Consider the following 27,933-nt stretch of genomic DNA (forward strand, 5'->3'; position numbering starts at 1 on the left):
CAGGTCTCTAGGCAGCAGATGCCTCAGGGTAGACCCTCTTGCTCCCTGAAGCCCCCTTGTGAGGCAACATCTGAGGATTGTTCCTGTCTCAGAGAAGATTCCCGCCCTCTTGGTAGTCTCTCCTCTCCCTGAGCTTTATCTTCAAGACTTGTTCTATCAGGAGGTGTAAGAACTTGGGGCGGGTGTTTGGCACAGCAATTAAGATGCAGCTTGGGACACCTGCCTGGGTTTGAGTTCGAATTCTAGCTTCCTGCTAATGTATACCATGGGAGGCTTCAGGTGATGGCTTAAGTATTTGGGTCCCTGCCATCTATGTAGGAGACCCAGATTGAGTTCTGGGCTCCTCTTTTCAGCCAGGCCCAGTTCTGGCTATTGTAGGCATTTGTGAAGTAAACCAGCAGGTGGAAGACCCCCGCAACCCCCACCCCGCTTTTCAAATCAATAAAAATAGAATAAAAAACCAAATAAGCACTCTTTAGGCCAGATCCCTCTTACTAACATGCACACTCCTGCTCACTTGTTCTGTGCATTTTGAGGTGTGGGAAGAGGCAGTGGGTACTGAGGAGCACAACTTCGGTGCTGGGGGCCTGTGGGGATTGAGCTGGGCTGCGCCGTTTCCCAGGGCTGTGTTCCTGGTGCGGCACAAGTCCACCCGGCAGCGCTTCGCCATGAAGAAGATCAACAAGCAGAACCTGATCCTGCGGAACCAGATCCAGCAGGCCTTTGTGGAGCGCGACATACTGACTTTTGCCGAGAACCCCTTTGTGGTCAGCATGTTCTGCTCCTTTGAGACCAAGCGTCACTTGTGCATGGTGATGGAGTATGTGGAAGGTACTAAAGGTACTGGGAGGAGGTGGTCTGGCATGGAGGCCAAGACAGTGTCAGAGTTATTCCTCCATGGGGGCCAGCATGTGTGTGCAAGGGTCAAGTTTCAGGGCCCTCTTTGGCATTCATTTCTGCCTCAGAATCTCGGTGGTCATTTGGTAACGGTGAGCACAAAGCTCCTGTCTCTGCCATGAGGCTGCCCTTGTCGGGTGTGATGAGAAGTACTGTGGGACAGGATGTAGCAGCCCAAGACAGGGTGCTGGGAGGATCGCCTCTGGGCCCTGGGGAGGAAAGCCATGGCCCTGGCTGATGGCTTCTGGAGAGGACAGCCCTTAAAACCACGCGTGATGCTCTAGGCCTGGCCTACAAGTGTTGTGGAGCAGGACAGTGGCTTTGCTGGTGGTCCTGTCACCTCCCTTTTCACTGTTGTGTATAGCTTCCAAAAATTTTGCCCATCTTGAAGTTGAAACTGAACAAAACTCCCCTGTTAATTCGTTGAGTATATGCTGGGAGTTTACTGTGTTACCCTATTCAGAAACTAAAGGAAAGCCAATAGGGTGGAAATAGGTGAACAAACAGTAGCCAGATTTGCTTACAGTCTACAGTAGCCCCACCCTAAAATTACTTAGTCTGATCCCTGCAAGTCAGCCAGAAGCTATAGGGGCCTGGGTTCCTGCCCTCTCTGGCAGTTTCCCTTCCCTCCACACCCTGTCCCCACCCATGCCAGCAGCACAGAGGCTAGACCCATAATTTCCAGCACTGGGTATTCCATGAGGCTGTCTCCTTTGGGACCTCAGAGCCTGCAAGGCTGTGAATTGGCTAGAATGGAGACCTAGACCCTTCCCTTACAGTGGCCTGGACTTATTGCAGGGGGAGACTGTGCTACTTTGCTGAAGAACATTGGGGCCTTGCCCGTGGACATGGTGCGTCTGTACTTTGCGGAAACCGTGCTGGCCCTGGAGTACTTGCACAACTACGGCATCGTGCACCGAGACCTCAAGCCTGACAAGTATGCCCACAATCTAGGTCCCTGTGCAGTCTCCTCCTTGGGTCTCTAGACAGCTGGAGGCAAACGGCAGACTTGGGTCTATCCCAGGATAACTGCTAGGAAGCAGTACTCATGTGCATGTCCAGTTAGGCCTAGTGCTCTAGCCCCTGGCCACCTCAGATGCGAAGATCGTTGCATACGATCTGGCAGGAGCATTCTAAGGCCTTGGTGACATAAAAGAGTCACCTAGGAGCTCTGCTGAAGAAACCAAGCAGGAACAAAAGCGGCACATTTAGGAGATGGCTCAACAAGTGTGCTGCTCTGCCAAGGGCTGTGTTCTGGGTTCAGAAGAGTTCTCGACACGTGTGGGATGTGCTGTGGAGACAGGAACGTAAAACCTGTGTGTGGCTGCTGCTTTGGTGGCAGAGGATGTGCAGAGGCTCGCGGGTGTGAGAGAATGGGAGCCACGCAGCAACACTGATGGACCTGGCCACAGCTCACATGGTAGTGGTAAGAGAAGAGGCCAGGGAGACAGCAGGGACTAGGTCATCAGGAGCCTTCTGCCAGCTAGGGTTTTATTTGAAAGAGCTTACAGAGTCTTTGAGAGGCCTGGTTACCACGGGTGTGGTAGAAGACACGCTCAGGTTTTAGTTCAGGTGTAGAAAGATCACACTGCCAGTGGAGACAGGGAAACCCCTGCAGCAGACTGGGCCAAAGACCACAAACACTGCCTGCACCGGCCCAGAGAGGCTCGGGATGAAGACTGGAGTGGAGAATGTAGGGAAGCAGAGAGGAGGTGAGGGTGTGGTGATCAGAGGAGAGCAGGGCAGGGCAGTAGGCCTCTGTGGTGGAGAGCAGCTGGGTTTCAAGATGGACCGGGTTCACTCGGCTGCTCTTCTGGGTGCTGACTCAGAACTTGAGGCTCAAGTTCCTGCTCCCTAAAGTGGGGATCACGATACCGACCTTTGTGGGGCTGTCACTCTAGGGAGCATTTCAGGGGCAGGAGATTTTTCAAGCACTTACACTTAGCAGATAACAGAAATTGCTGTTTTTTACCAAGAAGAGGGACCGCGTGGGAGGCGTGGCTTTGTCTTGAACAGATTGAGTTTATGCTGCCCGTACAGCCTGCAGGCAGTTGGGGTGGCATGGTGCTCATGAGGGTCAGGACCAGAGACGCTGATTCAGGGGCCTTTACAAGGGAGGGGGCAGAGCGAAGCCTTCAGCATGCAAGGAGATGGCTGCGGCAGAGTACGGGAAGGGGACTTGTTTCTAGTCTCTGCCAATCAACCCACCTTCTAACCCAGCCATGGACACGGAACAAGATTCTGTGCCCCTTTTCTCTCCGTGCAATGGGTATTGGGAGCCACCCACGTGAGGAGAGGGGCTGACCTCGGCTCTGTAGAAGAAAGGCTGTTCCTCACCTGACACCTGCCCCCAGTGTGGACACAGACAGCAGTGAATAGAAACGAGTTGTGGGGCCGGGCGCAAGGCAGGTTTGTTGCTTCTGCAGAAGGCAGTGTGCACACAGCCAGAGTGCCATACTTAGCTGCCTGCCTCCCTGCCGAAGCTCCCCTGCTTCTGCCCCACCGTGCCCTGTTAAAGCCTACATGGACACGTTCGCCATGTACTCAGGTCGGCACTCTTGAAAATGGAAGCAGTGACTCTGTGATTTTGTTTCTCTGACCTCCCAGCCTCCTGATTACATCCATGGGTCACATCAAGCTCACCGACTTCGGGCTTTCTAAAATCGGCCTCATGAGTCTGACAACAAACTTATACGAGGGCCACATCGAAAAGGATGCCCGGGAGTTCCTGGACAAGCAGGTACGGAAGGGAGAGTTGAGACCTGAGGGGCAATGTCCAGGCCTCGGAATAAAGTCTTGGTGGCGCCTGCTTGCCCTGTGGCCAGATGTAAAGCCGGGAACTCCTGTCTTCCCCACTGTTTGGTTCTGGGGAAGAACTGAGTTAGGCAGCCCATTTGGATATTAGGATGGGCCATGAGAATCTTAAGGCTGTAAAATCCCAAGTACTCTTCCTCCTCGGGATTTGGAGAACATCACTTGTATGACTTAACACTCCACAGAGTTTCGTGGGAGATAGCCCTGGACCCCGCAGCCCGAGTCAAGGACAAGGCTCTCCTAAGGCCTGTTGTGCTTAGAACACAGCTCCCAGTTGCCACTGGGCTGATTTGACATTTCAGGCTGTGACTGTTTAGCAGTTCCTCTAGTTAGTTACGTGACTGGTAGGTCTCTTCTGGGAAGCCAGAGGGCAGAGGCCAGAAGAGGCTGTTGAGGGCTCAGGAGTGATGGTTCCAAGTTAGAATTCGACATTTTGATTTAACAGGAACTATATAAACTCACCTAACACAGCTGCACCTCTGGTTCTCAGGCGCCTGTTGACCCTGCTATTATATTAACGAGGCGAGCTGAGTCTTCATTCAGGGACTTTTCCACTCCAGGGATAGGAATGTTCCCACCCCCTAGGCATCATGCCAGAGCGCTGCCTCCCAGTGCTGAGGCGGCCTGGCCTCTCTGTGCCCAGGTGTGTGGGACCCCAGAATACATAGCGCCTGAGGTGATCCTGCGGCAAGGCTACGGGAAGCCTGTGGACTGGTGGGCCATGGGCGTCATCCTGTACGAGTTCCTGGTGGGCTGCGTGCCTTTCTTTGGAGACACGCCCGAGGAGCTCTTTGGGCAGGTGATCAGTGGTAGGTACCACCGGCTGGATGCACAGGTGCGATGTGGGCTGCTGCTGGGAGCTCAGGGGTTCTCGTTGAATTCACGTGTGTTAGAGGGCGGCTTCGCAGGCAAGGGCTGCTGGTGTGTGCGTGCACCTGTGTCCCCTGGGGCTGCTGGTGTGTGCGTGCACCTGTGTCCCCTGGGGCTGGTTCTGTTTGTTTTCATGCACCCCCATGTGGACACGGGAGGTCCAGTGTTGTGTTCCTGTGAGTGCGTGTCTTGAGTACGAAGGCAGGGGGAGCTGGGGCCTCAGAACGGGGGTGGGGTGTGGGTGTCACTGTTTTGCAATGCTCAAGCCAAGATCTAGGGTGTGTGAGGCTCCCCGGGAGGGAAGGAACCTATCGAACTTAAGGAACTGGGGTCACAGGCAAAGTTTCTTAGGGCTCTGGGGGCCCTTTATGCCTCCCTTCCTTGCACTATACTGGGACCCCTTCTCCCTGCTCTCCCCACATCTCTTCACCCTCACACCCTTTGTGGCTCCAGATGACATTGTGTGGCCTGAGGGTGATGATGCGCTGCCCCCGGATGCCCAGGACCTCACCTCCAAACTGCTGCACCAGAACCCTCTGGAGAGACTGGGCACAGGTAGGCCAGGGCCCACTGCCCTTTCTCACCACTGGAAGAGGGGGAAGGGAGCCTGAGTCTGTGTGCCCTGCAGGGTCAGGCTTCAGATGTGGGCTGCCCCTCTGGGTCCTGAAGCTGTGGCAGTGAAGGAAAGGAAGGGCGCTGAGCCCTCAGGGCTGACTGGCCGTGGTCACCCGCCCACAGGGAGTGCCTGCGAGGTGAAGCAGCACCCGTTCTTCACGGGCCTGGACTGGACAGGGCTTCTTCGTCAGAAGGCTGAGTTCATCCCTCAGCTGGAGTCAGAGGATGACACCAGCTACTTCGACAGTAAGGCCGCCGCGGGGCGGGGCGGGGCGGGGCGGGGAGCACAGGTCCTGCGTGTTGGCCCAGAAATGTGTGCGCACACGGAGCTTGGCATTGGGAGCAACTTCTCAGGGCCCTGCTGAGATCTCTTGAGGTCACAGGAAGGCCACGAGCAGGGCTCTGGAGGGAACTGTCCTATTCCTGGTCCAGCGCGCTCCGAGCGCTACCACCACGTGGATTCAGAGGACGAGGAAGAAGTGAGTGAGGACGGCTGCCTTGAGATCCGCCAGTTCTCTTCCTGCTCTCCACGGTTCAGCAAGGTGCGCTGAGGGCCCCCCCCCCCCCCCCCCGCCCCGGCATGATTGGACGAGGACCTGTCAAGGGACCCGGCCTGGGGCAGCTCAGGGAGCTGGAGACGGGGTTGCCACTCTAGTGCCCGACACCAGAGTGAGGCCAGGTCACACTCAGAATTGCTCCCCTCCCTTCACCTGGGTCACGTGGGCAGGGAAGGAAAGGACTGGTTCAGATTCCTGGGTTTCGGGTGCCCCTTCGGGGAGGTGTGGCCATTACAGGCACGGCTGTCGCCTGCCCGCAGGTGTACAGCAGCATGGAGCGGCTCACACTGCTGGAGGAGCGCCGGACGCCGCCCCCCACCAAGCGCAGCCTGAGCGAGGAGAAGGAGGAGCGCTCGGATGGCCTGGCAGGGCTGAAGGGCCGGGACCGGAGCTGGGTGATTGGCTCCCCTGAGATGTGAGCACCACGGCTCAGCCATGCTCTGGCTGCCACAGAGCTTGGGAGAGACTGAGACACTGGGTGGCAGAGAGGGGTGGCCCCTGTGGAGACTCCCGGGCCTGCTCACGCCAGCCTTGTGTCCCCCAGATTGCGGAAGCGGCTGTCCGTGTCCGAGTCGTCCCACACGGAGAGTGACTCGAGCCCTCCAATGACAGTGCGGCGCCGTTGCTCAGGCCTCCTGGAGGGGCCTCGCTTCCCTGAGGGCCCTGAAGAGGCCAGCAGCACCCCCAGGAGGCAGCAGCAGGAGGGAATATGGATTCTGACACCCCCGTCAGGAGAGGGGGTACCTGGGCCTGTCCCCGAACGGCCTGTGGAGCGGTGGCTGAAGCTGGATGAGGAGCCTGCTGGCCAGAGCTGTAGTTCCAGTCCAGGTGTGGCCCAGTTGGTGACCACAGGGCCTAGCCTGGGGGACGCTGCAGGAAGGGAGGCTCACCTGCATCTTGGATCTCATTGCTTGCTTGGGCCCACAGCCATGGAGACCCGAGGCCACAGTACCCTGCACCTGGCTGAGGGAGCCACGTCCAAGGCCATCAGTGACCTGGCTGTGCGCAGGGCTCGCCACCGGTTGCTCTCTGGGGACTCTCTAGAGAAGCGCGCCACACGCCCTATCAACAAAGTGATCAAGTCCGCCTCGGCTACGGCCCTTTCCCTTCTCATCCCCGCAGGTGAGGCCCTCTGGGGAGCTAGGACTAAACTCACAGGAAGGGCCTAGAGTCTGGAGGCCCACAGCAAGTGTTTGTGCATATCAAGGAGTGGGTGCCTGAGAGACTCTGTGTCCCTTGGTTATGAACCTGGAAGTCTCTGAGGATGCGCGTTGGGGTCTGCAGAGGTATGCACATGCCACAAGGCAGAATGACCAGGCAGCTCATGCGGGCTTTGAGGCCAAGAGCTGATCCTGGAATCCTGGGTCCATGAGCAGCTGGCTCTTTGACCTTGAGCAGGTTACTTAACCCCTTTAAGCCTTAAGTTCCTCATCAAAAAATGTTTTTTTTTTTGTTTGTTTGTTTTTTGTTTTTAATTTTATTTACTTGAAAAGAAATGGTTACAGAGATGGAGAGAGATTGTCCATCTGCTGGTTCACTCTCCAAATGGCTGCAGTAGCCAGGGCTGGCCAGACTGAAGCCAGAAACTCCGTCTGGGTCCCCTATGTGGGTGCAGGGGCCCAAGCTCTTGGGTCATCTGCTGCTTTCCCAGGTGCATTAGCAGGGAGCTGGATAAGAAGTAGAGCGGGCAGGACTTGAACCAGTGCCCATATGCATTTCAGGCAGTGGCTTAACCTGCTGAGCCACAACAGTAGCCTCCAAAACTATGGATATTAATAATTGCTAGTTCTTAGGATAATTGTGACATTTAAATATGCATGAAGAGTTTGCATCATTTCTGATACCTAGATGCCAGCTGCCACTCCCTGTCACTGGCCTGGAGGGATCTGGGCACATGAGAGGGCTTTGCAGATTGGGGGCTCCGGGGAAAGTGTGTCTGTGACTAGAGCTGTGCTGGACCAGCACACTGGACAGGGGCAGGCCGAGCGCGTGATCAGGCCGAGGCCCCTGACCCACCGAACTGCCACTTCTCTCTCTTCAGAGCACCACGCCTGCTCTCCACTGGCCAGTCCCATGTCCCCACATTCTCAGTCATCCAACCCGTCATCCAGGGACTCTTCTCCAAGCAGGGACTTCTTGCCAGCCCTCGGCAGCTTGAGGCCTCCCATCGTCATCCACCGAGCCGGCAAGAAGTATGGCTTCACCCTGCGCGCCATTCGGGTCTACATGGGTGACTCAGACGTCTACACTGTGCACCACATGGTGTGGGTACGTGTGGCCCTCCAGACCTGGTGTCTCAGCTTCACCCCCGTGTCTCCCTCCTGGAGCCTGTCTGTCTCTGCTTCTGTCATTGCCCACACTCCCTGCACTCCCAACAGGGGTCACAGGGTGGCGGGAAGGGACTCACAGCTTCGTGAGCAAGCCAGGGCCTCACGATGCTGAGTCTGCAGCCTGCAGACGGTTCTCTTCCTGCCGCAGCACGTGGAGGACGGAGGCCCCGCCAGCGAGGCAGGGCTCCGCCAGGGCGACCTCATCACCCACGTGAACGGGGAGCCCGTGCATGGGCTGGTGCACACCGAGGTGGTGGAGCTGATCTTGAAGGTTAGTGCTGGGTGCCTCCCCTGTGGTTCCTGGGCGTCTCCAGCCTTGGGAGTCTCTGCTGCCCCGAGGGGACTGGGAGGGTTGGACACGCACACACCCGGCACTGAGGACAGGTGCAGGAAAACACACAGCTTGGGTGGTCTCCAGAAGGCAGCACCCTCGCTGACCTCCTGAGCCACAGGCAGGACAGGTGAGCTGCCTCTCTGTCCTCCGGGAGGACCCAGTGGGAGCTCTTTCCTGTGGGTGAGGGGAGGCAGGGCTGTGTTGGTGCAAGGGCAGCAGCTGGGACTGTACTGCGGCCTTGGCCTTGCGGGGGCAGGGTGTGTGTATGGCCCCCGCCTTAGCCCAGACCTCACCCTGTGCTCCAGAGTGGAAACAAGGTGTCCATTACCACAACTCCCCTGGAGAACACATCCATTAAAGTGGGACCAGCTCGGAAAGGCAGCTACAAGGCCAAGATGGCCCGAAGAAGCAAGCGAAGCCGGGCCAAGGATGGCCAGGAAAGGTGAGCTTGGCTTAGACTGCCAGTTCTTTCTGAGCCGCCCGGGTGCCAGTCTGCTCTGCTGGCCGGGCCCCACGGCAGGCACACACTCAGCCTCTGACTCTCGCCTCTGCAGCAGAAAACGGAGCTCCCTGTTCCGGAAGATCACCAAGCAGGTGTCCCTGCTTCACACCAGCCGCAGCCTCTCATCCCTCAACCGCTCCTTGTCATCAGGGGAAAGCGGCCCGGGCTCCCCCACACACAGCCACAGCCTTTCTCCCCGGTCTCCCACTCAGGGCTACCGCGTGTCCGCGGAGGCCGTGCACTCAGGTACGAGGGGCTCCCACACGGCAAACGGGACAGCGTCTGGGCTCTCGGTGCGTCCCGCGTGTCCCACTTGTCCCACTCGGGTTCTCCCTTCCACCCACCCCTGAAAGATCCAGCAATCTTGGGGAGAAAATTGTTGGCCTATGCTCTGGCCCACTAGAGGGGTAACCTTGACAGTCCTGGGACATTGCAGGGCCTCCGTCACTTCTAACAGCTGACACCACTCTGCCTTTGTGTCTGTTTTACAAAGTGGGAGGCAGCTCCTCACAGAGCAGCTCCCCCAGCTCCAGCGTGCCCAGCTCCCCAGCTGGCTCTGGCCACACCCGACCCAGCTCCCTACATGGCCTGGCGCCCAAGCTCCAGCGCCAGTACCGCTCACCTCGGCGCAAGTCAGCCGGCAGCATCCCACTGTCGCCACTGGCCCACACGCCTTCGCCACCGCCAGCGTCCTCCCCGCAGCGTTCCCCGTCGCCCCTCTCTGGCCACGGAGCCCAGGCCTTTCCTGCCAAGCTGCACCTGTCACCGCCCCTGGGCAGGCAACTCTCGCGGCCCAAGAGTGCAGAGCCGCCACGCTCACCGCTGCTTAAGAGGGTGCAGTCGGCCGAGAAGCTGGCTGCATCCCGCAAGCACAGCCTGGAGCTGCCCCATTCGGAGCTCAAGAAGGAGCTGCCGCCCCGGGAAGCCAGCCCTCTGGAAGGCGTTGGCACCAGGGGCGTGCTGTCCGGGAAAGGGGCGCTGCCGGGGAAGGGGGTGCTCCCGCCAGCTCCCTCCAGGGCCCTGGGCACCCTCCGGCAGGACCGAGCTGAGCGGCGAGAGTCGCTGCAGAAGCAAGAAGCTATCCGTGAGGTGGACTCCTCGGAGGATGACGCCGACGAGGGGCCTGAGGACAGCCGGGGAAGACTCGAGCCCGGCTCAGCACCTAACCCGGAAGCGGGCCAGAACCCACCCCTCAGCGGAGCAGGGCAGGGTGGGGAAGAGGACACCTGCTTGCCCAGGGCCCAGGGGCCAGCGGTCCCAGGCAAGCTGACAGGGGTCGTGCTGGGTTCTCCCAGAATAGAAGGGCCCACTGTTGCCCAGAGGAAGCTTGGGAGCCCACAGGCCCTTGAGGAGGCTAGCAGGTCTTCCTCAGCAGCCCCCAGCCTGGGCAGGTCTGGACCCACAGCCCCCCACCCCCCTGAAGGCTGCTGGAAGGCCCGGCACTTGCACGGCCAGGCACTGTCAGCACTTTGTCCCAGCTCCTCAGAACTCAGACCCGCCGGTCACTCTGCTGTCGCCTGTACCTCTGCGAGCCCGGACAGGCGGCCCTGGAAATGCCTCACCAAGGGCCCGGGCGAGGCGTCCCCCAGCAGAGAGGCCCCCGGGGGAGCTGGGCTGGGCAGCCAGCGGGATTTGGAAACCACAGCTCCAGCCCACCATGAGGACCTGTCGCTCAAGCAGGCAGTGAAGTCCCAGCCACCTGCTGACCCTGGCCTGGCCCGTCCACCCTGCGAGGCCCCCAGCCAGAGCTGGCTCTGGGAGCCTGTGTGTGTCCAAGGAGAGAAAGAGGAGCCATCCCTGAGCATCACTAAAGTGCCTGATGCCTCAGGTGACAGGAGGCAGGAGGTCCCGTGCAGAAGCCGCCCCGCCACCCAAGAGACTGGCCTCAGCGTGCTCTGGAGAAGCAGGGAGCTAGGGGGCCATCCAAAGCATCAGGACTCGGCACCAGATGAGCTTTTAAAGCAGACATAGCAACTGTTTGCCATTTCTTGCACTCAGACTTGTGTAATACATGCTCCTGGAAACCATCTTTGTGTGTTCTGCCTGTTTCTTTCCTTCAGCCAGCACACAGTAACTCCAGGGCTTGTGCTGCTGCGGGGGTGCAGTAGTGAGTGAGAGTTTGCACCCTGAGGGCCAGGGTCCCCAACCCGCCTTGACTTTCCAGAGACTGACGTCTGAGCTCAGGCATTACAAAGAGGGCACAGTAGTTTGCTGGAGGTGGAGAAAGAATACGGCACCATGGCTCAACAGGCTAATCCTCCGCCTAGTGGCGCCGACACACCAGGTTCTAGTCCCGGTCGGGGCGCCGGATTCTGTCCCGGTTGCCCCTCTTCCAGGCCAGCTCTCTGCTATGGTCCGGGAAGGCAGTGGAGGATGGCCCAAGTGCTTGGGCCCTGCACCCCATGGGAGACCAGGATAAGCAACTGGCTCCTGCCTTCGGAACAGCGCAGTGCGCCGGCCGGAGTGTACCAGCTGCGGCAGCCCTTGGAGGGTGAACCAATGGCAAAAGGAAGACCTTTCTCTGTCTCTCTCTCTCTCACTGTCCACTCTGCCTGTCAAAAAGTTAAAAAAAAAAAAAAAAAAAAAAAGAATGTCCCGGCAAGGTACAGCAGCTACAGTGGGCTCGGTGGTCAAAGGCCACACCGACTGGGCTGTGTCGGGGAGGAGGGGGAGGAGCACAAGGCCGTGTAGCCACTCACAGTCCTGCCCGCTGGGTCGGGGAGCGCGGGTTTTCCTGCCCAAGGTCACAGAGCTGGGATCAGAGCCGAGGGACCTCTTGACTCTGGACCCCACTTGGACGTCCAGGAGGTACAGGGAGGCAAGGAGTTGAACCTGGGCTGTATTGAGAGGAAGTTTTTGAGTAGAGGGAGAAGTTGCCTGGCCGAATGCAGAGGTCAGGTGGGCTGAACACAGAAAAGGGCCTGTGAGATGCGCTAAGTCTGCGCTGCGAGTAAGTAGCCGGCGGGGCCCGCCCGGCTGCGCCCAGCATGCCTCAGCGCAGTGTGCATCCACCTGTGAACAGAGTGGCACCTGGGGGTGGGGAAGACGGGGGCAGGACAGTCCTCGGACCAGGGCACTGGGGATCAGGAAGCAGATGGCGTCACGGGGCAGGGAGCGGGCTTGGCGGAGTTCCCAACTGAAGAGGATTGCCTGCGTGTGTGGAACGGTCCTCCCTGGCTGCCCCCTAAGCCAGTGACTAGGTCTGAAGGAGGTATCAGGAAAACACCTCAGTTCTTTACCACCTTGCACAAGGAAGGCTGGCCACCAGAGGGCGCACTCTGGCCACAGAAGCAGCTCCCACCTGTGGGGACATTGGGCTCCTCAGCCTTCCAGCAGTTTTATCTTCTTAATTGAGACAGACCTCGCATCCGCTGGGTCACTCAAACCCCAACAACAATTCAACCAGGGTCTCCCACATGGGTGGCAGGGACCAGTCGTTGTGCCATCATCACCTGCTGCCTTCCAAAGGTTGCGTTAGCAGGAAGCTGGAATTGGAAGCAGAGCCAAGTTTAAGCACTCCTGTATGGATGTGGGCATCCCAAACAGCACCTTCCTGCCCTGCCACATGCCCTCTCTCCAGTCTTGCTTCCACTGGGGAGACACGTCACAGGTCGCTGTCTCAGGACGGGCAGAGGGTGCCATGTGTTCCAGGATCTGGTCAGAAGCACCACACCATCCTGCCGTTAGGGGAACTGCGGAAGTAGGGATTTGGAAATGAGGGTGGGAGATGCTAAGCATCCCAGAATAGACAGGCAGCTGCCCCCCAGTGCCAGTGGCGCTCCCCCTGAGACTGGTGCACTACTCTCCAGGAGTGAGGCATTTCTGGAAACAACTTCAGGGCAGTGGCCTCAGGTTATGTTGAAGGAAGATCACTAGTGAGTGAAGGAAGCAGGCCAGAGACGGGATGAGGAACCCATGATCATGGTTTGAGCTAAGACAGCAACAGTGAGGAGATAATCCCCATCTGAGGAAGGAAGGAGGGGAGAGTGTGGGCGGCTGGACATATGGATTTGGAAGCCCTCAGGAAACACATGGTGATTAAAGCTACAGGAGGGGGCCGGCGCCATGACAGTGCCAGCATCCCATATGAGCGCCGGTTCAAGTCCCGGCTGCTCCACTTCCTACCAGCTCCCTGCTATGGCCTGGGAAGGCAGAAGATGGCCAAAGTCCTTGGGCCCCTGCACCCGTGTGGGAGACCTGGAGAAAGCTCTCAGCTCCTGGCTTTGGATTGGCACAACTCCAGCAATTGGGGAGTGAACCAACGGATGGAATCCCTCTCTCTCTCTCTCTCTCTCTCTCTCAGTGTGTGTGTGTAACTCTTTCAAATAAATAAAAAAAAAAAAAAGCTACAGGACAGGGCTGGCGCCGTGGCGCACTAGGTTAATCCTCTGCCTGCGGCGCCGGCATCCCACATGGGCACCGGGTTCTAGTCCTGGTTGCTCCTCTTCCAGTCCAGCTCTCTCCTGTGCCCCCGGGAGGGCAATGGAGGATGGCCCAAGTGCTTGGGCTCCTGCACCTGCATGGGAGACCAGGTTCCTGGCTCCTGGCTCCTGGCTTCGGATTGGCACAATGCCGGCTGTGGCGGCCATTTGGGGAGTGAACCAACGGAAGGAAGACCTTTCTGTCTGTCTCTCTCAAAAAACAAACAAAAAGCTTCAGGTGAGGGTTATCCAGGGAATGTACAGACAAAAGGCCCAAGGTGGGGAGACTGAGTGAATAAAAACAAGCTAAGAGGGGGATGAGAGCCTGAATCAGGGAGAAGCCAGAATATTTTATAACATTTGTGATCACTCAAAGAACAATTAAAAAGTCATGTTTGGCACAGGCTTGGATTTGTATTTTGGAAAGGTAACTTGTTGCTATAATGAGAATGGATTTGAGGCAGGCAAGAATGGAAAAGGGAGGCCTTCCAGGTTTAAGGTTAGAGATGGTAGTGTAACAGCGAAGTTAGAAGTGATGTTTTGATATTCAGAAGGCAAAATTAATGAGGCTGTAACAGGATGGGTTGTATTTCTGTTCACTGAAATAGAAACAGTGGAAGAGAGCAGGGCCGGTGGTGACCTTGCCCTCCAGTGCTGTGTTCAGTGTGCTGAGTCTGAGGTATTTGCCAGTAGACGCCCAGGCAGGAGACCTAATTGGCCTAGAAATGGTAGGTGGATTCATAGGTGTGCAGAAAGCTGCCAGGAAAAAAAGGCGTACGTGAAAAGGAGCCTGGAAAAGGAGAGTTCAGAGGAACAGGGATGTCTGAGGAGAGCCAGGTGAGTGAGGGGGTCAGAGGGGGTGCGGTCTCCCGTGGAGACTGCTGCTTAGCGATGGCGGCACCAAGGAGAGCAGTCTCAAGTGACGATGGATGCTACGCTGAAGCGCTGGAGGCAAGGAAACAGACCTTGGAAGCTCTTTGCAAAGGCTTGGCTTTGAAAAGAGAGAACAGATTTGGTGTTGATTAGGGTGTGGGGAAGCAGAATGAGACACACACTCTTAAATCAGTGGGGTGATCCAGCGAAGAGGAAAGAACCGATCACAGGAACTTTCTGTAAAAGTGAGAGAAAACAGAATCCCAAAGATGTGTGGAGGTATCGGCTTTAGTCCAAGGACAGGCGGGACGGAGAGGAGTTACGTGGGCAGACACGATGGTGGGTTTGGTGGTAGGTAGGGAAGGGAGTTCATGGCCAACCTTAGCTTTTCTCTGTGCAGTACATAAGTTTGAAGTGCCTGTGGGACACTCAGGTTCCCATGGCGACATGCAGCCAGCAGAGTGCCGAAGAGGCCTGGGCAGGTGATGGGAATATGAGTTCTAAACACAGAAATGGGAACAACTCGGGATTAAGGGAAATCTTCCATCCACAGTTCCAGTAGCCTTAGGAGGTACTTGTAGCTATATATATGGTGGGGTGGAAGGCCACAGGCAGGGCCATTTAGAATAACTGAGTGTTCCCCTACCCAGTCTGATTTTATGAGTACACATGGGTGAGAGCAGCGGTGTCCTGTGCCGCAAGAGGTTCTCAAATTTGCTGTGTTCACAAGAAGGGGACAGGCTTTGTAAGCCTCAACCCGTTTCCCCTGCTGCCAGAACAGAATATGATAGGATATGGAAACCGTCACTTCTGGGCAGGAATTATGTTCTGATAAACTGGACTTAGGAGTCAGGAGTGGGCGGAGTGGGGAGGGGCTGCTCAGATTTGGCTTTCTCTGAACGCCCGGCTCTGCTGCGTCCTGTCGGGCGGACGGGACTCTAGGACGCACGGCCTCCTCTTCAGGGGAAAATCACCTCTGCTGGCCCCAGTTCAGCTCCAGGACTGTCTTTTGCTGCTTCTTGTAGAGAAAGTTTAAGAACTTTTTTTTTTTTTTTAAGAATTCTTTATTTATTTGAAAGAGTTATATAAAGAGAAGGAGAGGCAGAGAGAGAGAGAGGGCTTCCATCTGCTGGTTCACTCCCTAGATGGCTGCAACGGCTGGAGCTGTGCCGATCCGAAGCCAGGAGCCAGGAGCTTTTTCCAGGTCTCCCATGTGGGCGCAGGGGCCCAAGGACCTGGGCCATCCTCCACTGCCTTCCCGGGCCATAGCAGAGAGCTGGATCGGAAGTGAAGCAGCCAGGACTTGAACCAGCGCCCATATGGGATGCTGGCACTGCAGGTGGCGGTTTTACCTGGTACACCACAGCGCCAGCTCCTTGGGAGTTTCAAGGGCTTGTCTTCACCCCAGCCCTCCTCCGGCCCTCCCTACAGCCCACCCCTCCACAGCATGAAAACAAAGGTGCTTTATTGCAATGTCTTTATTGCGTTACTGGAGCAAGTTGGCCAGACTGTCCCCCTCTTGGGGAAGGTAAAAAACAAAACGACCAGAAAGTACCACCCCTCACCTTCCCCCTCCCTCCCCCACAACTGCACAGCAATGTCTGAACACACCTGGTGACAAGAACAATTTGCAAAAGTGGTCTAGGAACTACATCATGAACTGTCCCAACACAAGACATACAAGGTGGCTTCCTTGTGAACCAGATATTTACGAAAACTACATGAAATTTTTTTGACTACATCAAAGACAACAGAAGATTTTTCACAAGTAACAACAGGGCACCAAAGTCACATGCTGGAACTGGAATTAGTAAGGAAACGAGGTGGGCTGTCACAAGTGGCTGGAGCTAACGCGAGGCGCGAGGCTGAGCAGCTGGCAGCAGAGGGCCCAGGCAAGCCCCTATCCGGACCGCGGGTTTCTGAGGCCTCTGACCCCTCACAGAGACCTACTCCGGGTTCTTAGCCGGCAGCAGAGACCTGGAAATCAGGAACTGCCTGTGTGCAATTCTTGGCTCAAGAACAAACAGGGCTGATTCCCTGCAGCAAGAAGAGACTCGTGGCAGAACCAACTGGCTCTCAATGCTGCTTCAGAGCACGTGAGGTCCACAGTAAGTGGGAGAGCCCATCGGGGCTTGCAGAGGGTGGAGTGGGGGTGTTAGGAAGTCCTCCTCCTTGGCCAGATCACTAGATAGGACTTAGGCAACCCCTCCAGCCCCGAGCCATGGCCAAGCTGATGCCGGATCTAGAGATGGCACCGTGTGGTAATGAAAGCTCCACATGAAGAAAATGGGCCTGGGGCCTGTGTCCAGCCAGCCCCAAGCTGGTTTCATGTTGGTGGCTGGCTTCTCTTAGCCAGGAGAATAATGAGTCCCTCTAGTCTTGATCTGTCTCTTTATCCTCTGCCTCAGTGAGACTGCAGTTACAATACTGAGAGAGAGAGAGCCCCAGGGTCCAGATCGTGGGACAGAACACAGACCTCCACTCACACGAAGAAGGCTGCCACCTGTTCCCAAGCTGTGGGTAGAGGAGCAGTGCACTGCCCCCCCACATACCAGGCCCAGTGGTTAGCAGGCTGGTCCCTATGCCATTTCCATTTGCTTAGGAACAAGCAAATCATGTGACAAGGTTCAGAAAAAGATAACTTCCAACTTCTCAAATGATCCCTGGGTCTTGGATCCCACAAAGCAATGATTTTAATAACAAAAAATAAGAAAGGAAAGTGAAGGGATGTTTGTATGGCCCAGGGGCCTGGGCGGGTGGGGTGGGGGACAGCCTGTCTCCACAAGCCATCCCCAGTTCAATAACAAGATGGGGCTCGCTGTCTCCCCACACCCCCTCAGGGTCTGCCCAGCAAGGTGGAGCCACACTGTTCTACATTGCAAGTATGTATCCTCAGTCCCATTTGGTTTCTTCTGAAAGAGACATTAGAACATGCTAAAATCTTAGTACCAGATAGGAGGGATTCCTTGCACCCAATCTTGAGCATCCCACTGCTTAAGCAGGTGCAAAGCCACCCAGGTGTGTCCTGCAGCAATTAGCTTGGCATTACAGTAAAACTTTAAGATTTCATTTGGCAGTCTGGGGAAGGGAGGCGCCTGCTCTCTGTGACACAAGAGGAGGCTTCATTTGTCTTTGCCTCACCCAGTCCTGAAACAGCAACAGGGACCAGGGAAAGCCAAGGCGCCCTTTCCTGGCCCTCATCACTGCCGCAGCTCTGGAGGTTTCTTCAACAATTTGTCTGTCTGTGGTCCCTTGTAGACCCTGTCACCCGAGTGCCCCCAAATTTGAGCTTTCCTAGCTGTAAGCCTTATGAACCAAGACCCAGGGACTGGCTGCTTCTCTGACTCAGCTGGGACGCCTCACTGCACAGCTTTAGGCTCAAACAGCTGACTCACTCTGAGCCCATTATGCTTCCAGGCTTGGCTGGCAGGCAGCTGGACTCTATTTGTCAAATGAGTTTTGACTAATGAGTGTGGGGCATAATAGAATCAGGGTGGAAGCCTGCGCCCCTCCCCCGCCCCCCATTCGCCGAGCTTCACTCAGCTGGAAGGCTCAGACCACATGGAGCAGAAGCTCCCTGGCTAAAGTCACAACCACTGGAGCATAAACGCAGACTGCACATCGCCTCAGTGGCAGGATCACGAGAAAGGCTTCCAGATGGCTTCTACTAAGTCTGAACTCCAGGCCATCTTCTCTCCTTGCAGAAGCTCCAGAAACCACGGCATGGAAGCACGTGTGTAATGTGGTATGACCCTGACCCTGGACACCAGGGCCCCAGGGCCTGATTTACGGAGGTCCCTCACCACAGTCCGATTCCCCTTCTTAGCTTCCTGTGGTTCCCGACACCCTACCCAGCAAAGGAGAGGCAGACAGAGGAAAATTAAAGGCTATCCGCTGTTCCTGCAGGGCCTCTGAACCCGGGGCGGCCCGTGTAGGACTGCTGTTCCGGGCTGTCATTTGGTGTATGAAGCCATCTAAAAGCCCTGGATTGCACCTTTCCTTTACTCAAGTTACAAAAGTTTCAAACAGATCATTCTTTAGGCTAAGGAAACCCCACACAAGCACCAACTTCATTTTATATTCAAAGCTCACCATCCCTACTGAAAAAAGAAAAAAGAAAATGTTGAGAAACAATGGCAGGGCAGAAGGAGTTCACTGATCAATCTTAGTGTTTGCTAAAACTCATAGATTCTAGCTGTCCTTTCCAAGTTTTGGTATAGAAATGTGCTTCAGCCACTAGTGCCACCTTCTCCCATCACAAATACTGTTTTGTTGGTTTCTGAAAATAATGCTTCTTAGAGGGAGGAGCTGGTGAGATGCTGAAGCCTAAATTATGTTGGTAAGAAAGAAGTACCTTCTGTTGAACATTTTTCCTCCCTTGGCTTAGTCTTTACATGAAATCCAAGCCTTCCCATTTTCCTTTGGTTGTCTTTTTCACCAAATCCCATTCTACTACGAAATCAAAACAGCCTTCTACAGGGAGAAGACTATCAGAGCAAAACGGAATTTCCAACAGACCCACGCCCCTGTGGCACCTCAGAGGTGATGCTCAAAAGAGGCCATGGACTCTGCAGAGGCTTCCAAATGCAACCCCCAAATTCTACCCCCATCCAGCCCACCATGTTCTGTTGAGAGTGCCTGGCTAACCAGAAACAAAAATCCCAATGAAACAGACCTTCCACAAACCACATCTGCTTCCAGTTGATTATGTCCATGCGGCAGCACAGCCGAGTCCCACAGAACCCCAGGCCTCTTAGGCCCCCATACTGGCCAGCTGCTGTTCGACCTCTCCACTTCACATTCACAGAATCACTTCTTGTGCAAAACAAGCAGTCTACGTAGAAAGAATGCCCTCACTGGAGTCGAATAAAAACTGTAGAAAAAAATGCTAGAGAGCCACCTCTCTCCCCACTCCCTCTTTATCTGCAGAGCGAGGGCATCTGTGCGTGGACGGGGTAGGCAAGCCTGACGTTGAGGGAGTCGTTGTGCTGAACCAGGGACGTGTGCTGGTAGTGGAGCACCAGCTCCTTCAGTGAGCTGTACAGGTTGTAGGGCTCTGCGAAGCCATAGCCCCGCGCGGTGCTGTAGATCACACAGTGCTTCACCTCCCCGTCAGCGCTGCAATGAAACACCACAGGAGAAATGGTGAGGCACAGAGCAGCACGTGGAAGGACAATGAGTGGCCCAAAGTGGGAGAGTAATTGTTACACCAGGAAGTGTTCTGTCAGTCAAAGCTTGCAGAACTGCACTGCCCCCAACTCCTTGTACTTGGCCACAGATATAACTACATCCTAATAATTAACCAGAGAGGGAAAGGCTTGTTTGTCAACTCAATTCTATTCAGTGATCTACAGAACTATCCTTATGTCAGCACCTCACAGTCTGGATTAATTCAGCTTTGTAGTAAATTTTGAAATTAAGAGATGTGACTACTACTATTTTTTCTATTATTTTCTTTTTTCTATTATTGTGAATATTCAGGGTCCCTTGCATTTCCATATGAAAGTTAGGATCATCTTGCCCATCTCTGCAAACACCAGAGGGGATTTTCATAGGACTGCAGATCAACTGGGGAAGTACTGACATCCCAGCATTAAATCTTCTGGTCCATGAACACAGGATTCATTTATTGATGTCCTTTTAACATTTCAAATATGTTTTATAATTTTTAGTATACAACCCCTATATTTCTTGTTTTATTCCTGAGTATTTCATCATTTTGTATTTATTGTAAATGTCATGTCTTCAATTTCATTTTTGGATGGTCCACTGCTAGTATACACAGTACACCTTTGTATCTTGTAACCTGCAACCTTGCTAACCTATTATCTGTAATAGTTTACCTCTTCCTTGCTAATCAAATATCTTTTATTTCTTTCTCTTGCTAGAACTGTTCTCTTGTACAATGCAGAACAAAAGTGGTTAGAATGGGTATCTGTATCTTATCATGATCTTAGAGAAAAGCATTCATTATTCCATCATTAAATATGATATTAGCTGTGGGTTTTTCATTGATAACTTTATCAGGTTGAGGAAGTCCCCTCATATTTCTGGTTTATTGAATGTTTTTTAACAGGAAAGACTGTTGGACTTTTTCAAACACCTTTTAAACATTAAGATATTTTCATTGTATTTGAAAGGCAGAGAGAGAGGAACAGAGGAGACAGATCATCCATCTGCTGGCTCATCCCCTAAATGTCCACAAACAGCCAGGGCTGAGCCAGACATAAACTGCCAAGCTTGGAACATAATAGGAGTCTTCCATGTGGGTGGCAGGGACCCAAGTACTTGAGCCATCATCTGCTGCCTCCCAAGGTGTATTAGCAGGAAGTGGGCCTGGAAATGGAGGAGCTGAAACTTGAACCAGGCACTCCAACATAGGATATGGGCATCCCAAACATAATCTAAAGGGGTGCATCAAACAATTGCCCTTGTTAAATGTTTTTTTTGTGTGCTGCTATTGAGATTATCGTTTGCTTTGGTTCTTTAAACATGAGTTATCACATCAATTGATTTTTCCATATTGAACCATCCTTGCATTCCTGGAATGAATGCTGTTATGCTGCTGGAGTTATTTATTGTAAGAGTTTTTATGGATTTTCATAAGGATTATTAAGAATTTTTACTTCTATATTTATAAGGTCCATAGTTTTTTTGTTTGTTTGTTTTTGTTTTTGCTGTCTTTATCTGCTTTTGGTGTCAGTCATACCATCCTCATAAAAAGAGTTGAACAATGTCTCAGTTGGTGTTAAATGTTTTTAAGTGTTTGGTAGAATTCAGCAACACAGCCATTGGAGCCTGAGCTTTTCTTTGTGGATAGTTTTTGATTAATTCAATTTTTTAATTGTTATAGTTCTTTTTTAAAAAAATCTTTATTTATTTATTTGAAAGGCAGAGTTAGAGACAAGAGAGAGATCTTCTGTCTGCTGGTGGTTCACTCCCCAAATGGCTGCAATGGCCAGGGCTGGGCCAGGCCAAAGCCAGGAACCTAGAACTCCATTCAAATCTCCCATCTTCTGCTGCTTTCCCAGGTGCATTAGAAGGGAGCTGAATTGGAAGTGGAGCAGCCAGGACTCAAACTAGAGCCCATATGGGATGCTGGAATTGCAGGTAGCAGCTTAACCCATTGTGCCACAACACTGACCCCACTTGTTATAGTTCTATTCAAATTTTGTTTCTTCTTGAGTCAATTTTGGAAGCCTCTGTGCTCCTAGGTACTTGTCCAACAATAAACATTAATTATTTGTTGGCATACAATTGTTTTTTAAATTCTCTTATTATCTTTTTTGTTTCTATAAAAATGTTCTCTCTTTCATCCTGATTTTAGTAATTTCTGTTTTTTCTGCCAATTTAGCTAATGGTTGTTCATTTTGTGGATTTTTTTTCAAAAAAACCAACTTTTTGTTTTCATTGATTTTCTCATTTGTTTTCTATTCTCTATTTCATTTACTTCAGTTCTAATTTTTATTATTTCTTCCTTCTGCTTGAATGGGTTCATTTTGCTCTTTTTTAGTTTATTAATAGAAGAAAGATCATTGAGATTGTTCTTTTTTAATATAGATGCTTACAGCTATAAATTTCCCTCTAAGCCCTGCTTGAGCTGTATCACCTAAGTTTTGCTATGGTGTGGTTCCATTTTCACTCATATCAAAGTATTTAATAATGAGGCTGGCATTGTGTACAGCAGGTTAAACAGCTGCTTGAGAGGCCTGCAACCCACATCAAAGTGCCTGCTTTGCATCTTGGCTATCCAGTACTTTGGATTTAACTTCATGTTAACATGCCTGTGAGGCAGCAGATGATGGCCCAAGTACTTGAGTTCCTGCCACCCACATGATAGACCTAGATGGAATTCCTGTCTCCTGGCTTCAGCCTGATATAGCCCTTATTGTTGCAGGAATTTGGAAAGTGAGCCAGTGGATGGAAGATTCTCTCCTTCTGTCTCCCCACCACCACCATCACTCTGCCTTTCAAATAAACATAGAAATCTTAAACCAAAAAAATGTTTTATAATTTCCCCTGGTTTATTTATTTTTGATTCACCAGGAATGTGTTTTTGTCAATGTATTTGTGACTACTCCAAATTTCCTTCTCTCTTTTTTGAAAGACTAGAAACATTGACAAAAAGATCTTCCATCCAATCATTCACTCCTCAAATGCGTACAACAGCTGGGGCTGAGCCGGGCCAAAGCCAGGAGCCCAGAACTCAGTCTAGGTCTCCACTGCGTGTGGAAGGGACCCAAGTACTTGAACATTACATGCTGCCTCCCAGGGTGTGCATTAACAGGAAGCTGCAGTGTGGAGCAGAACCTGGATTTAAACCCAGGCACTCTGATACAGGATGTAGGTGTCTCAAGAAGTGGCTTACTTGGGGCCGGCACTGTGGCACAGCGGGTTAAAGCCCTGGTCTGAAGCGCTGGCATCCCATATGGGCACCAGTTCTAGTGCTGGCTGCTCCTATTCTGATCCAGCTCTCTGCTATGGTCTGGGAAAGCAGTGGAAGATGGCCCAAGTTCTTGCACCCCTGCACCCGCGTAGGAGACCCAGAAGAAGCTCCTGGCTCCTGGCTTCAGATCAGTGCACTCCAGCCGTTGCAGCCAATTGGGGAGTGAACTAGTGGATGGAAGACCTCTCTCTCTGTAACTCTGTCTTTCAAATAAATAAAATAAATCCTAAAAAAAAAAAAAAAAAAAAAAAAGTGGCTTACTGCACCAAATGTCGGCCCCTCCTTCTGTTTTTGATTTACAATTTCATTCCATTTTGGTTGGAGAACACAATCTGTATGATTTCAATACTTTTTAACTTACTGAGATTTGTTTTGTGGCCCAATTTATGGTCTATCCTGGATATTTCATGTGCATTTGAAAACAGCGTATTTTGAGGTTGGGTGGAACATTCTACAGGTGTCTACTTGTTTTATGGTATAAGTCTTCTATTTCCTTGTTGATCTTGTGTCTAGTTGTTCTTTCCCTAATCAAATTTTTTATTTTTCAAAATGGCAACAACAATAAGATCACAGGTTCTCAATTTCTGACTCTCCAACCTAGTGTAATGCATGTACTGCTGGATGTATGTCTTTATCCTAAGGAGTTCAGCAATTTCATCTTAGGCTTCTTCTTTTTTTTTTTTTAAACAGAAATTAACATGGGAAAAATTAGTTTCATGTCTTGATGTCCTAGTACATGATCATTTTAATTTTTCTATGAGACTCTTCAAAAAAACAGAAATTATTTAAATTCCTACAGTTCAGTATATAGCCTAAGTATACTGGGAGATCACTATAGATAGGCTTTTCCTCAGAGTAATTGTCAAACAAGGGGAAGATTCTGTGATGCAGCCTGCTTTGCTTCCAAATGTCCTCAGTAAGAACTCTAGTATGTTAGGGCTGGTGCTGTGGCGCAGTGGGTTAAGCTGCAGCCTGCAGTGACAGTATCCCATATGAGCACTGGTTTGAGTCCCAGCTGCTCCACTTTTGATCCAGCTCCCTGCTAACGTGCCTGAGAAAGCAACAGAAGACGGCCCAAATCCCTGGGTCCCTGCACTCATGCAGGAGACCCAAAAGAAGCTCCTGACTCCTGACTTTGACCTGGCCCAGCCCTGGCCGTTGCGGCCATTTGACAGGTGAATCACTGGATGGAAGATCTCTCTCTCTCTGTCTCTCCTCTTTCTCTGTAACTCTTTCAAATAAACAAATAAATCTCTTTTTTTTAAGGTTTATTTATTTATTAGAGAGGCAGAGGTTCACTCCTCAGATGGCCGCAACCGCCGGAGCTAAGCCAATCCGAAGCCAGGAACTAGGAGCTTCTTCCAGGTCTCCCATGTAGGTACAGGGGCCCAAGCACTTAGGCCATCTTCCACTGCTTTCCCAGGCCATAGCAGAGAGCTGGACAGGAAGTGGAGTGTCTGGGACTTGAACTGGCACCATAAGGGATGTCGGCACTGCAGGCAGTGGCTTTACCCACTACGCCACAGCACCACAAATAAATCTTAAAAAAAAAAAAAAAAAGGGAATCCAATATGAAGGGTGACTGTAGTTAGTTCTAACAGGCAAGAGAAATACATACTTCTTCAGTGTGGTCAAGTCTGGTACTCAGTGGAGGAGAACAAAAGTACAGTTCCCCAAGACATTCAAGCTACTCATTGATTTCCCTCCAGTCAGTTCTTAACCTATAAGCAGCTATTCAATGACCTGGGTAAGGATGAGAGATAGGGCTTACCATCTTACTTTTTACTTTTTGTAAAGGATCCCAAACCTCTCAAGAACCATCCTTTCCTGTCATTTCCATTCAGTTAACTTGAACAGCCCAGGTCACACGAAGTGAAATGGTGCAGGTAGTTTTATATCTAATAGTAATCTGATGTACTCTTCATCTTCTCCCCCATTTTCTACCCATACACATCTCACTCACCCTGTCAAGGTCCAGCTCAAATGCCTCTTCCACAACACCCCCTCCCCATCTTCTCTTTCTGTACCAGAATTAACAGGTCTGCATGTTCATGGCCTATTAATAATATCTATTTCATTTCATTTATCTTGGATCTTTTATGAAATGAGCAAAGCCTGGTGCAATACAAAAATGTGAGTTTTGAAACCAGGTATACTTGGATTCAAAGTCTGACTCCACGGCACAAGCAGACCACTGAAGAGAAGATGATCACTGGGCACTGGGCACTCTGTTAACATGAATGACTTTTGTCTGTCCTTGCTCGTCTTGCCCTCCCTGAGAGTTCAAACACTGTCAGCTGTGTTTTCTTTCTTCTATGTCCATCAATAACATCATGATCATCATGTGATTACTAACATGTCCTTAGCCTGTACCAACACTGTTCAAAGCATACAGCATACTGTATCACACGATCCTCACAAAACCTCAAAGCAGTATTATTATCATTGTTATTACCCTTATTTTACAGGTAAGGAACCAGGGCAAAGAAAAGTTAAGTAATTTACCCAAGTTTACACAGCTACTAAGCAGTACATAAGATCATAATAAGGAAAATGCATGCATATTTTTCTTTCACTACCTCAACAAAATACTATTTTATTTAAAAACTTAGTTTTTCTTCTGAAATAAAAATAATTCCATTCAATCAAACTTCCCTAATCTATAATGGAAACTAAGTTAAACCTGCAGGAGTATACTAAAAATTGATTTTTTTTTCAATTCAAGATATCATAGATTCCTGAAATCTAATAACAGCAACTCATAGAGCTTTATCTACTTACTATGTAAATTAACATCTCCAAAACAATTTCATATATCATTTCTCCTAAAACTGTTTTCTTCATAAAAGCATTAATGGTCTATGCCATACATCCTCATAGGTTATTGTACTTTAACTAATTTCATGTAAATTTGTATGAGGGGTTGATTTTCCACTAATCACTGCAATAGGTTTCAAAAGGTCATATCCCCCTTAAGAACCGAAAGATTTCATAAATCATAAGAAGACTTACACCACAGAGCAAGCATAGCATCCTTTCTTGCTACTCTCACGAATTAAGAATGCACCATCGGGTTTCCCATAAAGCAAGTCCTCTGCTTGTACTCGATTGATATCCTCAACGAACCAGGTTTTCTCATCATAATGTGGCAGGTTTTCATCTTCCTCATTGATAAAATAGGTTCTAAAAATTAAATGTTAAAATATTATTGTGATAATAAGGTTACTTACACCTAAAAGCAAAATCACAAAGAGAATGTTCTTGCAAATCTTTAACCATAAAATGACAAGCAAAATTGCAATTAGTTGGGTGTTTGGTTTTTCTTTCCTTCTTATTGTCTTTTATTTGAAAGGCATAGAGACAGACAAAGAAAGATCTTCTGTCCACTGGCTCACTCCCCAAATGCCCACAACAGCAGAGGGTGGGCCAAGACATAGACAAGAGCCAGGAACTCCATCTGGGACCAAAGACTTAAGCTTCCCAGGGTGCACATCAGCAGGAAGCTGGAATTGGAAGGGAGCCAGGACTTGAACTTAAGACTCCAATATGGGTTGCAGGAATCTCAAGCAGCATCTTAACCGCTGTGCCAAATGCCTGCCTCAAGTTCTTGTTTGTTTGTTTGTTTGTTTGTTTTAACAGCTCTGTTACTTGCTAATGGTGCAGAAAGCACAGAGTTCACATGTCCACTCATTGAGCTGAAACATGAATATCTGAACAGCAGCGCTTATGCGTGCCGATTTATGGGCAGGAGGCCGAATTCAAATGTCTAAGGGTACTCTTCAGGCAGTTCAATGCGAAAGATACAAAGTTCTTGATTCAATTTCCTCAAGTGACAGTGAGAATCAACTCTGAGTACGCATAAAGAAGGCCCACGTATTATAGTGGGAACAAAGCCATCTGAGAGAAAGGTACAGAGAAAACATACTCATCGGCATCCTCATTCTTGATTCCCAGCCAGGCATTCAGGCGCTTCTGCCTCACTCCCTTGTGATTGAGCCACCTGCCAAAGGAAAGACACCAGTGTCAGTATCTATGGAAACACTGCCTGGACCAACTAGCTATGTCCAAGCCAACCAAATTCCCAAAGTCTAGGGACCTCTTATTTCCCCTAATCCCTAAAGAGTGACCAGAGATTTCCCTAAATTAATCACTCCACTACTTTTCCTTTACTACCATGATGAATTTTTTTCTGCAAAAAGGCAGAAACACAGCAAGTTACTTGAAATGAGACATTTCTAGTTTTTCTTTTCTAGAAAGTTATACCATCACAAGTATCATATGTTTGTATTCACACATGATGGCACACCTGTTCCTGATCATGAGTTAGGTAAGAATGGTGTCACAAATGCAACCTCCACTAAGCCAGAGAACCCATTTCCTGTGTGGTCTAATGAACTGAGCTTAAAGGTCTAACCAGAAATGTCAAGATCTATTTTTGCATCTAAACAAGAAATCCAGGGTGGTAATCTGTGTAATTAATATAAATTTACTTCATCACCAAGCAAATCATAGTATCTTAAAATACATCAATATTTGTTATAAAATTATATAAACCATCATATTTAGTTCCTTTCAGATGGCCAACTGTCTAAACATGGGAGTAGAGTATAAAAACACTTTTTTTTTGTTTTAAATATTTGTATTTATTTATTTGAAAGTCAGAGTTACACAGAGAGAGAACGAAAGGCAGAGAGAGAAAGAGAGGTCTTCCATCCACTCTTCAATTGGCCGCAATGGTCAGAGCTGTGCTGATCTGAAGCCAGGAGCCAGGAGCTTCCTCTGGGTCTCCCAGGTGGGTGCAGGGGCCCAAGGACCCGAGCCATCCCCCACTGCATTCCCAGGCCATAGCAGAGAGCCAAACTGGAAGCGGAGCAGCCGGGACTTGAACTGGTGCTCACATGGGATGCCAGCACTGCAGGAGGTGGTTTCACCCACTACGCCACAGTGCCCCTAAAAATAATTTTTCAACACCACTCTCAAGCAAGGTTCCCAATCACTCAGGTCTTGTTATAAACATCATCTCCTAAGGAAAGACTATCTTAATTGTCCCAAATAAGACAAGCCCCAAGCACTCTCTACACTTTACCTCATTTATTCATCTTCACAGCACTTTATTAGAATCTATTGCTTTAGGGGCTGGCGCTATGGTGTAGCAGGTAAAGCCCCTGCAGTGCCAGCACCCCATATGGGTGCCGGTTTGAAAAACTATGCATGGATTTCAAATTTTTTTCTACCATAATAAACTCACACTTTTATAATTCCATTTTTCCATGA

The 27,933-nt window shown here is 51.1% G+C and overlaps 2 protein-coding genes across 11 annotated transcripts in view; one reads left to right on the plus strand and one right to left on the minus strand.

Moving 5' to 3' along the window:
• Positions 1-10,946, plus strand: part of MAST2 (microtubule associated serine/threonine kinase 2) — a 220,007-nt gene extending 209,061 nt beyond the window's left edge. For 7 of the 9 annotated variants that reach the window (XM_062191219.1, XM_062191222.1, XM_062191223.1 and 4 more), the window contains 15 exons: positions 623-831; positions 1,696-1,834; positions 3,505-3,637; positions 4,355-4,520; positions 5,035-5,136; positions 5,320-5,442; positions 5,629-5,738; positions 6,014-6,168; positions 6,298-6,581; positions 6,681-6,875; positions 7,795-8,021; positions 8,232-8,354; positions 8,723-8,859; positions 8,972-9,165; positions 9,413-10,946. In XM_062191219.1, the coding sequence (XP_062047203.1) occupies positions 623-831; positions 1,696-1,834; positions 3,505-3,637; positions 4,355-4,520; positions 5,035-5,136; positions 5,320-5,442; positions 5,629-5,738; positions 6,014-6,168; positions 6,298-6,581; positions 6,681-6,875; positions 7,795-8,021; positions 8,232-8,354; positions 8,723-8,859; positions 8,972-9,165; positions 9,413-10,890 (3,775 nt within the window). In that variant the 3' untranslated portion in view covers positions 10,891-10,946. The remainder of the gene's footprint in view (positions 1-622; positions 832-1,695; positions 1,835-3,504; positions 3,638-4,354; positions 4,521-5,034; positions 5,137-5,319; positions 5,443-5,628; positions 5,739-6,013; positions 6,169-6,297; positions 6,582-6,680; positions 6,876-7,794; positions 8,022-8,231; positions 8,355-8,722; positions 8,860-8,971; positions 9,166-9,412) is intronic. The other 2 variants (XM_062191220.1, XM_062191226.1) reach the window with 1 other exon arrangement.
• A 4,757-nt stretch (positions 10,947-15,703) lies between these two features.
• PIK3R3 (phosphoinositide-3-kinase regulatory subunit 3) overlaps positions 15,704-27,933 on the minus strand; it is a 148,218-nt gene continuing 135,988 nt past the window's right edge. For both annotated transcript variants that reach the window (XM_062191233.1, XM_062191231.1), the window contains exons 9-11: positions 26,585-26,659; positions 25,672-25,842; positions 15,704-19,331 (exon numbers count right to left, since the gene is read on the minus strand). In XM_062191233.1, coding sequence (XP_062047217.1) covers positions 19,133-19,331; positions 25,672-25,842; positions 26,585-26,659 — 445 coding nt within the window. In that variant the 3' untranslated portion in view covers positions 15,704-19,132. The remainder of the gene's footprint in view (positions 19,332-25,671; positions 25,843-26,584; positions 26,660-27,933) is intronic.

Source organism: Lepus europaeus, chromosome 5 (genome assembly GCF_033115175.1).
Source record: "Lepus europaeus isolate LE1 chromosome 5, mLepTim1.pri, whole genome shotgun sequence".
NCBI lineage: Eukaryota > Metazoa > Chordata > Mammalia > Lagomorpha > Leporidae > Lepus > Lepus europaeus.